This window comes from Balaenoptera ricei, chromosome X (genome assembly GCF_028023285.1).
Source record: "Balaenoptera ricei isolate mBalRic1 chromosome X, mBalRic1.hap2, whole genome shotgun sequence".
Taxonomy (NCBI): Eukaryota; Metazoa; Chordata; class Mammalia; order Artiodactyla; family Balaenopteridae; genus Balaenoptera; species Balaenoptera ricei.
In genome coordinates this window covers 92,844,973-92,861,725 of record NC_082660.1, presented here as the reverse complement: position 1 = coordinate 92,861,725, position 16,753 = coordinate 92,844,973, and the positions used below count along the sequence as shown (strand labels likewise).

Sequence of the window (16,753 nt, the reverse complement as noted above, 5' to 3'; positions counted from 1 at the left end):
TACAACTACTCAGCCTGCGCTCTAGAGCCCACGAGCCACAACTACTGAGCCCACGTGCTCTAGGGACTGCATACCACAACTACTGAGCCTGCGTGCTGCAACTACTGAAGCTCACGCGCCTAGAGCCCATGCTCCACAACAAGAGAAGCCATGCAATGAGAAGCCCGCGCACCGCAACGAAGAGTAGCCCCCACTCGCCGCAACTAGAGAAAGCCCGCATGCAGCAACGAAGACCCAACGCAGCCAAAAAAAAAAAAAAATCCTAGTGTGCATATTCTTTTAAAAAATTGACAGAATTATTCAAAAACTCATGTGAAAATGTGAAGGGCCTAGTCTATGAAAAACAACTTTGAAAAGAAAAAAGTTGGAGGTTAAGCACTTTTTCAAAACTCATAAATCTACAGTAATCAAGGCAATGTGGTATTGGGATGAAGGTAGAAATGTATATCAAAATTTAAAAGTCCAGAAATAGACCCACACATATATGGACAACTGATTTTCAACAAAGCTACAAAGGCAATTCAGTGGAAAAAGGAGTCTTTTCAACAAATAGTACTGGAACAAGTGGAGAGCCATATGCACAAACATAAACTGTGATCCATATAATGCACCACATACAAAAGTTAACTCAAAAAGAATCACTGACGTAAACATAAAAGCTAAAACTATTTAAAAATTCTAGAAAAATTACAGTAGAAAATTCTTGTGACCTTAGGTTTGGTGAAGATTTCTTAGATATGAAATCAAAATCTAAACCATAAATGAACAAATCGATGCACTAAATTTCCACAAAATTAAAACTGTTCTTCCAAAAACACTGTTGAGAGAAAAGACAAGCCATTGAATGAAGGAGAGAAAATGTTTGCAATTCATAGATCTGCTATCCAGAATTAAAAATCTCACAAAGGTCAGTAAGAGGAAAACAGATACTCCAATAAATAAGTGGACAAAAGATTTGAACAGATACTTCACCTGAGATATACAAATGTCAAATAAACACATGAAAAGATGTTCATCATCATTAGTCACTACGAAAATGTAAATGAAAACGATGAGAAAACACTACACCCCTCTGAGAAAGTCCAAAATTAAAAAGACTGACCATACTAAGTATTGGCAAGGCTGTGGAGGATGAAACTCTCGTATCTCATACACTGCTAGTGGCAATGAAAAATGATTTGACTACTTAGGAAAAAAATTTAGCAGTTTCTAACAAAGTTAATTTTACAACTACCATATGACCCAGCCGTTGCTCTTCTAAGTATTTACTTAGAAAGAGAAAACGTATGTCCCAGCAAAGAATTATATACAAATGTTCATAGAAAGTTTATTTACAAGAGCTCCAAGTTGGAAACAACCCAAATATCCATTAACAGGTGAATGGATAGAACAAATTGTGGTATATCCATATAATGGAATATTTCCACATTACAGGAAAGGAAAACTAATCTAAAGTGACAAAAGTCAGTAGTTGTATGAGAATGAGGTAGGTTGAAGTAGAGACAGAGGCAGGAGAGAGCTAGGTGGGCAGATTACCAAGGAGCACAAGGAAGCTTTTTGAGGTGATGGATATGTTCATTATCTTGAGTGTAGTATTAGATTCACAGGTGCATACATATATCAAAACTTAGAGCATATACTTTATTTATTTTTTATTTTATTTATTTGGCTGTGCCGGGTCTTAGTTGCAGCACACAGGATTTTCGTTGCCGCGTGCGGAATCTTTGCTGCAGTGTGTGGAATCTTCGCTGTGGCGTGTGGGATCTTTAGTCGTGGCATGCGAACTCTTAGTTACGGCATGTGGGATCTAGTTCCCCAACCAGGGGTCAAACCCAGGCCCCCTGCATTGGGAGTGTGGTGTCTTAGCCACTGGACCACCAGGGACGTCCTTAGAGCATATACTTTAAATATGCTCAGTATCTTGTATGTTAACCATACCTCAACATAATATTTGAAATATATTTATATATTCATAATTCTCTGATGCAATTAAGTTAATCAGGTGAAAAATTCTTACAATTATGCTCTTGTACATTAACAGATCCACACTATGTCATCAAATAACCAAAATAATCATATGCAATAAAGTATGCCCAAATATTTAGGGAAAGTTGATGTTCATTTCCTTCTGAAGTACAGAAATAAAAACATTATATCTCAGGAAAATCATAATGATATTAAGGAGGAACTGGTTATTTCAGGGAATGTAGCTGAGTATCATTCTGTTAGGGCAAACTCTAAAGTAACAAATGCTTTTTTAAAAATAAATTCTATCACTGACATTTTCAACTAACACTTGGAAATTGTCTGGTTCTTTTAAAAATGTCATTATAAAAGGAAAAACAACCATAGTCACCAGGGAAGAATCTACATTACAATGTCAAATTGTTAGGAAGATCTAACTACTGCATATTTCCATACTCATCTGAGAGATACAAGGGAATCACTGATTATTATGTAAAAGGTGAGAATAATTTAGGTATATTTATTACTAATGAATGTTAAAGGCCAACTTCCTTCCCAAATGGACAATCCATTGCTTTTCAGCACCAAAAAAGAAAGAAAGACAGAAAGAGAGAGAGAGAGAGAGAGAGAGAAGGAGGGAGGGAGGGAGGGAGGAAGAAAGGAAGGAAGGAAGGAAGGAAGGAAGGGGAAAAAAAGACTTCTATCAGACGGGCCTCAAGGGTTACTACAAAGCATGTAGCTGCTGATGGAAATCCCAAGTGCTGAACCTCTTTCCCATGATTAAATCAAAGTAGCTTCTGTACATTTTGTGAACCTCACAGGAGCTATTCCACAACATGCTTTTATCAGATCTATGAACTCACTTGAGCCAGGCGGCATATCCAAAGAAAGATGTGAAGTGTTGGGCTCTCCTGCCCTTGAACCTGGAGTAGAAGCTCCAGCAGCCATCAGGACACAGATGCTCAGAACCTGCCTCCTTCAGACACCTGATATGAGCAAGGCCACCAGCATGAGGAGCTGCACAGGGAGAGACAAATCCAGCAATCACCACGCTTTACTGGTGTAACTGTGTGCCCCGCACCGTGCTAGGCACTGCGTTAGAGACAAGGACACTGAAACAACTGGGTAGTGATCCTAACCACCAGAAGGTACAATGAGCTTCCCACCAGGGCCTTTTTCTTCTCCTTTCCTCATATGTCCCCTGAGAACAAAGTGGAAAAGGAATAAGAAGTGGCCTGAATTCATACAAACATCCATGATCCTGCGATAACCACAGGACCATCGGCTTATTCACGTGTTATCGCTAAATGTTCACAGAGACCCTTTAGGGAAAGCGTTCTTATCCCCATTTTACAGAGGGGAAAGCTGAGGCTCAGAGAGAGTCGTTACCTGTCTCACCTCCCACGCCCCTGCCTTTAGAAGGAAAGTGGCTCGAGGACACCCCTGGAGCATGACACCACACCCACTGGGGCCGGGCAGGACCCCAATGGCTTTGCCTACGAGACAGCCCGGGCACCGAGCCCCCAAAGCGGGAAAGAAGTGACCTGGATGTGGATCCCTTTGTCTCCCCACACTGCAGGGTGGTCCAGCCCCCGTCGCGGGTACCCACTCTCCCAACTCAGTTCCAAACACCTAAAGGAGAAACCTGCTCTCCTTGGCAGGCCGCTTCTGTCTCCATTAAAAAGTCCTCAAGGTCGCCTTATTGACGTCACGTTTCTATAGTATAGTAACCGCCTGGCTCAGGCAGGTCCTCCACCACCTTAAATACCTCCCCACCCTCCTCCACCCCCTTGTCTTTAGCTTAAAGCAAAACACCATAGCTCTTCAGGCTGCCACTTGGAAAACATACTAATTTGAAGCACTAGACTGGGACCCCAGCAACTGGCAAAAAAATCTGTCCAGTTTCGTGGGACAAAACATGTGCTTGTCGTCAGGAATTGTGTTTGCTTTAAAGAGACAGTAGGGGTGTATTATCAGAACACAGAGACCCAGGGAAGTATGTAGGGTTCCTGCAGATGAGTTAGCCCTCCCTCTGAGGGTGAACGTGTACTGTCACAGCCCATGCTAAGCAGTTAGCCATCTGTGGCAGAGAACTACGAACTCTCTATAATCATGTAACCCAATGATCTTGATACATATGCAAAAATGTCATTTACAAATCTCAGAGTTATTCCAGGGAGGCAGGCCTAAAACATCATAGTCATTTAATAGGCAGAAACCTGGGTCAATTGAACGATACATTGTTTTTTCCTGGGGAATTCCTAGCCTCCATTCCCAATATTTTCTTCCACGTGGAGGGACAGCCACGGCCAAACCCATGTAACCTCTCTATACGCTCACTCCTCTATCTAGAGAATCACTTACCTGATTAGTGAGGCTGGATGAACAAACAGGTTGCACAGCCCAGGCCCTCTCCCTTCAAAGTTCTTGAACCAACCTGCCCTTATGGAGCACATGTTTACTCTGCCCTCAGGAGTGGGTCTACAAATAGATCCACAGCTCCTTTCCCTTTTCTGTGTCTCGCCGGGTCCCAAACTATTCCTATGGTCTTGCTCTAAAATGACTGAGTCTTTAAGGGGCCTTGAAAATACACCCCTTCTCCATATCTTGACTCTAAACCAACTAAGAAATATGAAAAATAAGGTGAAAATACATCAACTTTATTCCTTATAAAGGTGATATTGTAGAATGTGGCTCAGATTTCCACAAGGGTAGTGGTCTTCGTATTGATGAACCCCAGAACTGCACAGACGTATCCACCCAGCAGTGCTGCACTGGGACAGTCAGAAAGGACCAGGACTGCAATGCATATGTCTCTGAGGTCTGGGGAAGGCATCCTATGTGTACTCAAGAAGAGTGGCTTCCTTGCAAGGCTATCCCTGTAGCAGGAGAAAGTGTTTCAGGACACCTTCTTTGAGAAACCCTTCTTGAAATGAGTAAACACCCCTTGTTCTGACAACGTAGTCACCAAGGCACCTTCTGAGGATACGGCTTTCCATGTGCCTCCGGGAGCAGTTTGTAGCAATACCTCTCCTTCCCTTCACAAGCATGAGTGCAGTGGAGCCTCGTCTGTGGAAGGGAATTCAGGAATAAATTCCTAAAATTCCAAGAGTATGATGAAAATCATACATCGTGAACATTTATCTTGGGAATCCCAGGAGGAATTGAGGAAATTTCAAAAACTATACCCACGTATAAACCCACACAGAGACTATAGCCAAAATTATCACGACGTCCTATCGAACCTTCAAAGAGCAGCAAGTCCCTATCTTATCCAAAGATTACAGACTATAGAAAAAGAGAGTTCACCAAAACTACACGGTTCAGATGTCCATTTCTGTTTAACAAACACCACCAAAACAATAGCCATTTTTAAATTTCTCAGCATAATGTGGGTTGACTGGGTTCAGCTGGATAGTTTTCTGCTCCATGTGGTGTCTCACCTGGGGCTGCCATCAGCTGGAGGCTCCATTAGGCTGGTACATCTGAGAGAGCTCACTCACATGGATGAGCATGGGTTCTGGCTTCTGCTAGGGGCTCAGCTGTGGTTGTTGACTGGAGCACCTTGGTTCCCCTCCAGATCCCTCCATGTGTAGGGTTACCAGGTTATATTTAAACCATTTACATTTGAATTTAAAATAAACAAAAAATCCTTTTTTGTCTAAATTTGTCACATGCAGTATTACTTTGTTCATCTGAAATTCAAGTTCAGCTGGGCATCCAGTATGTCTATTTGCTAAATCTGGCAACCCTAGGGGAGGAGCCTGTGAATTTATAACATTAAGGACAGACCTGCTGAGGTGACTCTTCCACTGGGACTGGTCTGGAAAAAAGAAGAGATCATATTTAGCAATAAAGACAAAAGCTGTTCATAACTGATGCTGGTGGAATGAAGGGGAAATGGACACTGCCACGCACTACGGGTGCCAAATGGGCATATCTGTTTTTTAAGGCCCATATTATCATGGCTGAATAACTTGAGTGGCTTTTGATACAGAAGCCCTCTTTCCGCCAACGAGGGAAATTCATAGGAGGGCTTAGAAAAAGATCCCCAAGGTGATTCTGACCTGCAGTCTGGTTAAGGGGCCCCAACTGAAGGGGCGGGTGAGGACCACATGAGCTCTCTGATTGACGGAGGAAAGGGCTACTATTTATGAAGCAGGTTGTTTAGAGGGGCCCAGCTCTAGGTTCTTCATGTTAGTGACTGGATTTAATCTCACAACAGCCCCACTAGTGATGTATCACTATCCTCTCTTCCTGGATGTGTGTGACTACAAAGCAAGTGCTCTTGAGCACAGAGACAAATGGCAAAGAGGTTGTTCCCCACGCCAACAGCCAGAGCCAGGGGTGGGACCTGGCAGCCTGGTCACCTTTAGTCGCTGGTGGCAGATCTTTAGCAAAGGTATCAGGACATGTACTGCTGAGGTGGTTAATCTCTGTTCTCCCTGTGTTAACCCTCCCAGCAGCAGGAAGCCAAGCCTGGTGTTCCTTCCCCCTGCCGCGTGGGAAGTTTGTGACCAGGCTGGAAGCAGAAGCTGTCTGAAGCCAGTGTTTCTTCTGTCCTTTGTGAAAACTTATGGAAATGATTAGGCTGCTTGTACCTGCTAGGGAGGAAAGGGCATCTGAGGACACAGAGAGGAAAGTGAAATTTCTCCCAGAGAGGGATGAGGGTGGCTCCATGGATGGTCTATCGAGGCTGGGCATCTAATCATGACAGATGTTCTCGTGTGGATCGAGGGATGTATGGAGCAGGAATGGGATTCCAGCTTTTGCCCTAATCGCAACATACCATGCATTCTCAACAGATGACATCACCCCCAAGAGGTCAAAGATTGGTTCTTGAGGTTAGGGTTTTCATAGATATTACAGCGGTCTGTGAGCTTCCAAAGGACCACAGTACATAAACAGATAAACTACATCTGGAGTATTAACAATTTCACATTCCGCTGGGGAGTGGGGCTGGGGGTAATTAGGCAAAAAATGTCTGAAAGGGCTCCTGGAGGGTGATAATGAAAGAAGACTGACAAACGCTTCATATACACAGTGACCTCTTATGCAGATGTTGGTGTTGGTGATGATGATTGATGATGATGAGAATTAAGTATGGGGATTATGTGAATGACTGCTTTCTAAGATGGTGGGTAGAAAGGGATCAGTCAGAACAGACGTCTCCTCTGAGAAAGATGATATGGAGGGTAGGAAATGAATGTAAACAAATGGTACTCTAAATTGTATCTCCTTTACTCTTAACACTTATTCAGTTACCTATTTAATCCTATAATTTAAACATTTCTTTTAATTTATTTATGTATGTATTTATTTATTTCATTTTTGGCTGTATTGGGTCTTCGTTGCTGCGCGTGGGCTTTCTCTAGTTGCAGAGAGTGGGGGCTACTCTTCGTTGTGGTGTGTAGGCTTCTCATTGCAGTGGCTTCTCTTATTGTGGACCACTGGCTCTAAGCATGTGGGCTTCAGTAGTTGTGGCATGCAGGCTCAGTAGTTGTGGCTCATGGGCTCTAGAGTGCAGGCTCAGTAGTTGTGGCTCATGGGCTTAGCTGCTCCAAGGCATGTGGGAATCTTCCTGGGCCAGGGCTCGAACCCATGTCCACTGCACTATCAGGCGGATTCCTAACCACTGCACCACCAGGGAAGTCCCTATTTAATCCTATAATTTAGATAAGGGTAAGAAGTTAGGAGAGGTGAAGTAAATCAGGGGAACTGCTATGGGTACCTGCTCAGTACGTGAGCTTGAAATTACTCTAAAGCTTTTCCCGTTGTATCCTGAAGCCACCAGGGCTCTAAATGCTCTAATTTCTCTGGACACTGGCATTCAATGCTGTCCAAGGTATTGCTTAATTTATTAACAATGACCTATATTACTTTTTTTTTTTACTGAAGTATAGTTGATTTCCAATGTTGTATTAATTTCTGGCGTACAGCAAAGTGATTCAGTTATAGATATATATACATATATTCTTTTCCATTATAGTTTATTACAGGATATTGAATACAGTTCCCTGTGCTATACAGTAGGTTCTTGTTGTTTATTTTACATATGGTAGTGTGTATATGTTAATCCCAAACTCCTAATTTATCACTCCCTCCCCCGCTTCCCCTTTGGTTACCATAAGTTTGTTTTCTATATCTGTGAGTCTGTTTCTGTTTTGTAAATAAGTTCATTTGTATCATATTTCAGGTTCCACATATACGTGATATCATATGGCATTTGTCTTTCTCTTTCTGACTTCACGTAGTATGATAATCTCTAGGTCCATCCATGTTGCTGCAAATGGCATTATTTCATTCTTTTCTGTGGCTGAGTAGTATTCCATTGTATATACATACCACCTCTTCTTTATCCACTCATCTGTCGATGGACATTTAGATTGTTTCCATGTCTTGGCTATTGTAAAGAATGCTGTCATGAACAGTGGGGTGCATGTATCTTGAATTAGAGTTTTCTCTGGATATATGCTCAGAGAGTGGGATTGCTAGATCATATGGCAACTCTATTTTTAGTTTTTTAAGGAACCTCCGTACTGTTTTTCATAGTGGCTGTACCAATTTACATTTCCACCAATTTAGAATTCATGGAGATCTAGGGAGAAAGTGAATATGAAGATGCAGCTGAATGGGTTTCCAAAATCATGGTAAATAGTGGAAAATCACAGCAAAATATAACATTAACAGATGGAGTTTTCAATAAAGTAGCTATAGTAGGTATCTATGTAGATTTCAGTGCAGTTATAATACATAAGGCAAATGTAATGTAAAGGGGGGAGGGTAAAGGGATCTATTAAGGTGAGGTTTCTACATATCAACTGAAGTGGTAACATAATGATTCTGAGTATTGATTCTCAATAGACTGTGGAAAGTTAAGTAGGGAGTTTGTAATCCACAGAGCAACCACAAAAATATTATGCAAAGAGATATATTCAAATTCAGAATAGAAAATTAAAATGAAATACTAAAAGGCATTCAGATAAGCCAAAGAAAGGGGAAACAGGGTAATGAAAAACAGAGAGGACAAACAAAACATGCAAAATAAAGTGGTAGATCTAAATAGAAACATATCAATAATTAATTGTCAACGGTCTAAATACATAACTAAATGACTTAGATCGTCAGAATGGATTTATAAAACAACAAAAAACAAAAATGGCCCAACTATATGTTGTCTGCAAGAAACTCCCTTCAAATATAATGATATAGGTAGCTTAAGAGTAAAACAATGAATAAAAATACACCATGCAAACACTGATCAGAAGAAAGCAGGAGAATCTATAGATTCTTTACATTATCAGACAATGTCGACTTGAAAGCAAACACAGTTACCAGGGATAAATAGAGTCAGTCAATTCACCCGGAAGATACAACAATTTTAAATATGTATTATATCTAACAACGGAGTCTTAAAATACAAGAGGCAAAACTGACAGAACTGAAAGGGGAATAGACAAATCCACAAGTATAATTTGGGTCTTCAATACTCCTCTCTCAGTAATAGAATTAGTAGACAAAAAATTAGCAAGGTTATAGATGAACTGAACACCACCATCAACCAACTAGATCTAACTGACATTTATACAACAGTCCACCCAAAAACAGCAGAATACACACTCTTTTCAAATGCACATGGAACATTCAGCAAGATAGACTATATCCTGAGTCATAAAACAAACCTTAACAGCTTAAAAAAATTGAAACCAAACAGAATGTGTTATCTGACAATAATGGAATAAAACTCTAGAAATTAATAATAGAAAGATAACAGGAAAATCTCTAAGAACTTGGAAACTGAGCAACACATATCAAGTTAATTCATGGGTCAAAGAGGAAGTCTCAAGGGAAATCAAAAATACGTAGAACAGAAATCAACTATACTTCAATTAAAAATACATAGAACAGAATTAAAATGAAAATAAAAGTGAAAACCTACAGCTATCAAAATTTGGGAGTCAGAAAACAAATAGGTCGTTGTCAGGGTTGAGGCGGGGAGAATGGGTTGACTACAAAAAGGCACAGGAGAATTTTTTGGCATAATGGAACTCGTATATCCTGATTGTGGTGTGGTTATACAACTGTATACAAGTGTACATATACAAGTGTATGTACTTTTCAAGACATAGAACTGGACACTGAAAGGAGTGAATTTTCTCTAAATCATACCTTAATGAAAACAATTTAAAAAGCACACATCTTGTTAAATGAAGAACATAAGTAGTAGATCAGTGTTATTCTGTGATTCCAATTTCATATCTAACAAACAAATCAGTTAATGTGTAAACCATTGTATCTATTTACGTATGTGTATTTCAATATGCACAGAAAAATGCATGCCAAATACAAATCAAACAATAGCAGTGGTTACCTTTGGGGACTGGGATGCAGGAATATTGATTAGAAAAGAGACTTTCACTTTGTCCGGCTGTGAGGCATTTTAAACCACACATAAATTATTTATATTTATAACCCATTATGAAACAATATATATGGGAGATATTCTGATAGACAGTGAGGGTACTGAGGAGAATAAAAATAATATTCATTATATACTTAAAACACATTTGTCTAACTCTCCCTTCCACTAAAATTAATTCAGGAATGATAATTAACTCCATATGGTTTATGATCTAAAAATGCAAAAAATAAAATCAAGTTCAGTGGATACAGCTAAAAATTTAAATAAATGTGAACTATGTTCCTGCAGAATTATAGTTCATTAAGGGAAGATGTTATGCCCTTGGTGAATAATAATGGTATCTTTTAAGAACATCAAATGATCAGGAACTGTGACTGGGTATGATTATAATAGGGAAAATGTTATAGGGGAATATGGACCTCTTGTCATGAACAATTTCCAGGTAGGTTCTAACCGCTTTCTTTTGGTATCCTGTTCTTCCCAATGGCTGTCATTCTTTTAATGGTTGTGCCCTGCCTCCTTCCTTCCTGTCTCAGTTAGAACCTACTAGGCTAGGCCCTACTCCCTGATTTCAAAGCTTACTACAAAACTACAATAATCAAAACAGTGTGGGGAATTCCCTGGCAGTCCAGTGGTTAGGACTCCATGCTTCCACTGCCAAGGGCGTGGGTTCAATCTCTGGTCCGGGAACTAAGATCCTGTCTCAGTTAGAACCTACTAGGCTAGGCCCAAGATAGGCCCAGTTAGAACCTACTAGGCTAGGCCCAAGCCTCATTATATGCTCATTGTAATATATTAGCATACGCCAAATGACACAGCCACCTGCACCATGACAGTTCCCAGGCCATAAAAGGCCAAAAAGTGGGCAGTGGCCCAAGTCCTGGAATCCCCACCCCTTCTCCAAAATAGTTGGAATAATCCTCCTACTTATTAGCCTATGAAATTACCCAGCCCATAAAAAACTAACCACTCCATATGTGGGGCCCCGTTCTCACCATCTGAGATGGCCCACACTCTGTCTGTGGAGTGTGTATCTCTCTCAATAAATCTACTTCTTACCTATCACTTTTCCTCTCACTGAATTCCTTCTGCAGTGAGACATAAAGAACCTGAACTTCATTAAGTCCTGAGACCAGGTGTGCAGTTTTACCTGGGAGATTGTGGATTTGAGTACCTTCCTAAGCCAGAGATTGTGGGTTCAAGTCCCATCTGAGGTGCAAGTCAGGTGGGTTCGAGTCTCATCTGAGGTGAGATTAGGTTCAAGTCCCAATCTGAGGTGCACGGTTTCAAAAACTACAATGAGGTATCACCTCACACCAGTCAGAATGGCTATTATCAAAAAGTCTACAAATAATAAATGCTGGAAAGGGTGTGGAGAAAAGGGAACCCTCCTACACTGTTGGTGGGAATGTAAATTGGTGCACTATGGAAAACAGTATGGAAGTTCCTTAAAAAAATAAAAATAAAGTTACCATGTGATCCAGCAATCCCACTCCTTGGCACATAACTGGAGAAAACTCTAATGTGAAAAGATACTTGCACCCCAATGTTCATAGCAGCACTAGTTACAATAGCCAAGACATGGAAGCAACCTAAATGTCCATTGACACGAATGGATAAAGATGTGGAATATATACAATGGAATACTACTCAGCCATGGAAAAGAATAAAATAATGCCATTTACAGCAACATGGATGGACCTAGAGATCATCATACTAAGTGAAGTAAGTCAAAGAAAGACAAATACCATATGATATCACTTACATGTGGTATCTAAAATATGATACAAATGAACTTATTTACAAAACAAACAGACTCACAAACATAGAAAACACACTTATGGTTACCAAAGGGGAAAGGAGGGGGGAGGAGTAAATTAAGAGTTTGGGATTAGCAGACACAAACTACTATATATAGAACAGATAAACAACAAGGTCCTACAATATAGCACAGGGAACTATATTCAATATCTTGTAATAACCTGTAATGAAAAAGAATATGAAAAAGATTATATATATGTATAACTGAATCACTTTGCTGTACACCAGAAACTAATACAACGTTGTAAATCAACTATACTTCAATTTAAAAGAAAGAAAAAGAAAACCTCCTTAATATCTCTTCTAATATGTCTGTTGAATTCTTATACATGTTCCTGCACTTAATTTGTTGTCATTACGGTACATAATGAATCTCTGGAAAATTTTGCCATACATTCATGAGAAAATGAGAGTGAAAAAGGTAAATAACTTTATCTTACAGACCCTGTGAAAGGTTGACCTAGAAAGATAAAAGAACTCACTCTTTAGTAAAGTGGTATAATGCAACATTATTGAACAAAACTCACTATTTCATTTTGAGCAAATTAGACCATAGATATATTAAAATGTAGTTGATAATATTTAGTTCTTTGTAAAAAAGATGTTTAAAAATTAGCAGGATGACACACTTTAAAAAATAAAGTCGATCAAAGTTTATCAGAATACAGTTCTTATTAAGAAAACTGAGGTGACTCTGAATAGATCCTTTGGTTTGCGATGCTCAGGTGGTCCGGAGGCAGCTCATTTGCCGGTTAGGTACCGAATGACTGCCTTGGTGGCGCTGGATATGGCGTGCTTGCCCCTCTTCCCAGGCAGCAGCAGGCGCACGGAGGTCTGCATGTCTCTGGAGGTGAGGATGGAGCGCTTGCTGGAGCGGACCAGGCGCGCCGCCTCATCGGTGATTCGCTCAAAGATGTCCTTCACGAACGAATCCATGACGTTCACGGCCTCCTGCGAGAGGCTCAGGCCCTCCTGGACCCGCTGCAGCACCCTTCCGAAATAGGTGGCAAAGCTGTCGAAGCCGTCAGAGAGGCGGCGGCGGCTGCAGCGGCGGCGGCGGAGGCTGCAGCGGCGGCGGCGGAGGCTGCAGCGGCGACGGCGGCTGCAGCGGCGGCGGCGGCTGCAGCGGCGACGGCGGCTGCAGCGGCGCTTCGGCTTCTTCGGCTCGGCTTCCTTGGTGCCCGGGCTTTCTTCAGACGTCTCAGACGAAGGCTCAAGCATGTCGGAATCGTCTTCCCCGCAGCTCAGAGGGAAGGACAGTGCGGCCGTCGAGGTCCCTTGGCCCGGTTTCTACTCCCTGCCTTCTATGATGTCACGGGCAATGCTCACATCTGATTGGATAAAATGCAAAGCAGGGAGGTCTGTCACTAAGGGACCCCATGTCACCTGTGATTGGATGGCCCCCTGCTTGGCCTCCAGTCAGCCAATCACAGTGGAAATCTGGTGACTTTAAACTTTCCGTGACCTCTACCAGAAAATCTTTGAACTATGCCCCATGTAGGCAAAGTTCACCTCAGCTGATTTATGCCTACTATTTATGCATGAGAACTCTGAAAAGATGTCACCCAAGTCACCTACACTGAAGAAAAATCAGTTTGAGCTTCCTGAGCGAGTCTGACCTCCCTAACTCAAGTCGTTGCCGCCATCAGAATGGCTTTAGCCACTTGGCGGGCCATTTTACTCCCACATAGTATCTTGTCTTTCCATGGCTGAGCCTCCGTGGCTTGAGCCGGAAGTCTCTGACATGGTCTGCAGAGCGCTCCTCGAAATCATGGGACATAATTGACCATCTACTGCCTCCAATTATGATCAAAACCCCCAGTGAATGAGAAAAAATTGAAATCTCAAAGCCACATTGTCCAAAGTTGGAACACAAACAGAAATGGGAATACTTTTAAAATTAGTAAAAATACTTAAACATTTCTCAAATATAAAATTTTCTTAACATTCCTTAGGTCCTCAAAATACCCCACATGCTTGAATTTGTGAACAAACGTAAGAGTTGTTGATTGAAAACAATGATTAATTCTCTAAGAAAACACCATAGGAAGAATGGAAGGAATAAATGGGAAGTTCTTTAAAATAAAAGCGTATTTCTTGCAAGAATACATGACAATACAGACAAAGGCATTTCTTTAATGTGTTTCCTTACCAATAAATTGCAGAATTGGAATCAAAAAATGACTTAAGAAGAACTGAAAAAAGGGGGGGGGGTTCATCAATGTGGTTTCATCTGAAATGGTCAAGATTCCAAAGCTGTGTCCATTTGCACTTTTAAAGAACTGCTATTTCTACTGCTCATGAAATGTTTCCAATTATGAAAGCAGAAAGCTAATCTTTATTACCAGAAAATGTAATATGGTGATAAAACCAGTGAAGGAAGCTTGCCGTTCCTTATTTCTAAAGAATCCCATTTACCAATGAAAATACAAAAATCCCACTTGATGTGTTAGTAGTCAAATCCTTCCCTTACTTGTATACAAGGGACAAGAGACACATACAGTACAATCTCTGAATTCAAATCATTAACTTACAGTGATTAAAAACAAGCTAGCAAGCAAACAACAGGGAAGGAACCCCTCCAGTTTCCTCCACAATCTCCAAGTCTGAACCTCCCAAGAATGCTTTTATTTGTTTTTCCCTGGCCACTTTCCCACACTGGGCCAAAGGCTGTGGCTCACAAGCTTCCAGTCCATCACTGGCCGAACCAGTGAACAGGACGTGAGCTGCTCTCGTTGGACACTCTTATCATCCAAGTGTTGCATAACTGCAGTATTTAGCTATGTCTTGTTTACTTGATTCTTCAAAGGAACTGTAATCATTATTGCAACTTTTGTGTACAGTCATTGTTTTACATTTACCTCTACTTGCTAATTTATTCTATTAACATTCCTACCTGCATCTCAGATCATCTGCTGTGATCTTTTTCCATCTTCCTAAATTACATTCTTTAGAAGTTCCTTTAACATGGTGTCAGTTGATGTAAACACGATAAGATTTCATTTTTCTCAAAAGTCTTTATTTCTCAGTTAAGCTCTAGAAGGAAGCCAGCACTGAGATGGGGTTAATTATGTGGGAATGTTAATCAGGATTACCATCTGAGGATGGGATGAGACATATATTTATACCCTCCCCTTGTTCAGACATTGGATGTGACCGTCTCAGGAAGTCCCTAACTTTGGGCAAATTAGCTCTCTGAAGCTGAGGAAATATCTGAAAGGGTCAATGGCTGAGGATTAGCACCTGACTGTACTCTCAGCAGCCGGTGGAGCAAGTCTACATTTGAGTGTGGTTTGGGGAGGTCCATCTTCATGTGTAGCATAGCTTCACTATTAAATGATACCTTGGCTAGATATGCAACTCCAGGATGACAGTTACTTTCTCTCAGCACTTGCTTTTGGCTTCAATTTATTAAGACAAAGAGGTCTGCAGTCACACTGTTTGGTATTCCTTTTTTAGGCACTGCGTCTTTTTGTCTGCTATTTTGATCTCTAGGGTTACCTTGAAGGTTTACTATGATTTGTCAGGTCTGCTTCCTGAATGGAGGAACTTATGGCTCCCCCTAACTCTGGGAATTACCAGCCATTTTCCTTTGAATAGTATTTTTCCAATATTCACCCAGTTTTATGCTTCTGGAATGCCTATGTGATACTTATCACCTACTTACTCCATTCCTTGAGTCTCTTTGCCTCACCTTTATCCTTTTTTTTCCTTTTACTTTCTGTGAAGTATTCTATATTATTTCTATTATTTTATCTGTCGTCTAGTTCACCAATCCTCTGTCCAGCTATATCTCATTGGTTATGTAAAATTTCTTTAATCTTTTGTTCATATAATGAATGTTTGCATTTTCACAAAGAATACATTACAAACTTGGAAGGAATAGAATCAGATTCATCTGAATGACTTAGAGTAGCATCTCCAGATATTAGGGAACGGGGAATAGGTTTTTTTTCTTGAACTTTTTGATTTTGATATTTCTGTACCATGTTTGGCTTTTCTCTTATGTTTTCAATGAATTCTGTAACAAAGATAATGTTGAATAAGTTTGATTGGGATATGTTTGCTATATTAATACTATTTTCCAGGGTTGCTTATAATTACTTATTGAAGTAGTAAACCTGTTTCCCTCAATTAGTCTTTTTTATTGAGATATAATGGACATAAAACATTAGTTTCATAATGATTCGATATATGTATATATTATGAAATGATCACCCCAATAATTCTAGTTAACAGCCACCACCACACACAGTTACAAATTTTTTTTCTTGTGATAAGAACTTTTAAGGTCTACTTTCTTAGCAACATTCAAATATACAATACAGTATTCAACTATAGCCACCATGCTGTATATTACATGTCTGCGAATTATTTAATTATAACTGGAAGTTTGGACCTTACTTCAATCTTTACTGTTAACCATACCATTAGATCATAATTGCCCCTTTTCTTCAATCACCTTCTGAAGTGAATGATCAGATGTACTCATTTTATCTTCCAGTCTTCAACATCAAAACCCATTTTTCCTCTCTCTATCCTAGA

General features: G+C 40.4%; 1 protein-coding gene across 1 annotated transcript; it reads right to left on the bottom strand.

Annotated features, from left to right (window-relative positions):
• Positions 1-12,949: 12,949 nt before the first annotated feature.
• LOC132357139 (late histone H2B.L4-like) lies at positions 12,950-16,197 on the bottom strand. The gene is made up of 3 exons (XM_059910433.1): positions 16,082-16,197; positions 13,276-13,398; positions 12,950-13,199 (listed from the first exon to the last, which is right to left on the bottom strand). Exons 1-3 carry the CDS (start codon positions 16,195-16,197, stop codon positions 12,950-12,952), a joined length of 489 nt encoding a protein of 162 aa, XP_059766416.1.
• Positions 16,198-16,753: the final 556 nt, after the last annotated feature.

What these genes read in the sequence shown, in the direction of transcription:
- LOC132357139 (XM_059910433.1), bottom strand. Translation starts at nt 16,197, where the DNA reads ATGGTACAGAAATATCAAAATCAAAAAGTTCAAGAAAAAAAACCTATT. An exon ending in TCTGATTCTATTCCTTCCAA is followed by an intron (nt 13,399 to 16,081) that starts GTTTGTAATGTA and finishes AGACGTCTGAAG; the next exon opens with AAAGCCCGGGCACCAAGGAA. An exon ending in CAGCCTCCGCCGCCGCCGCT is followed by an intron (nt 13,200 to 13,275) that starts GCAGCCTCCGCC and finishes CTATTTCGGAAG; the next exon opens with GGTGCTGCAGCGGGTCCAGG.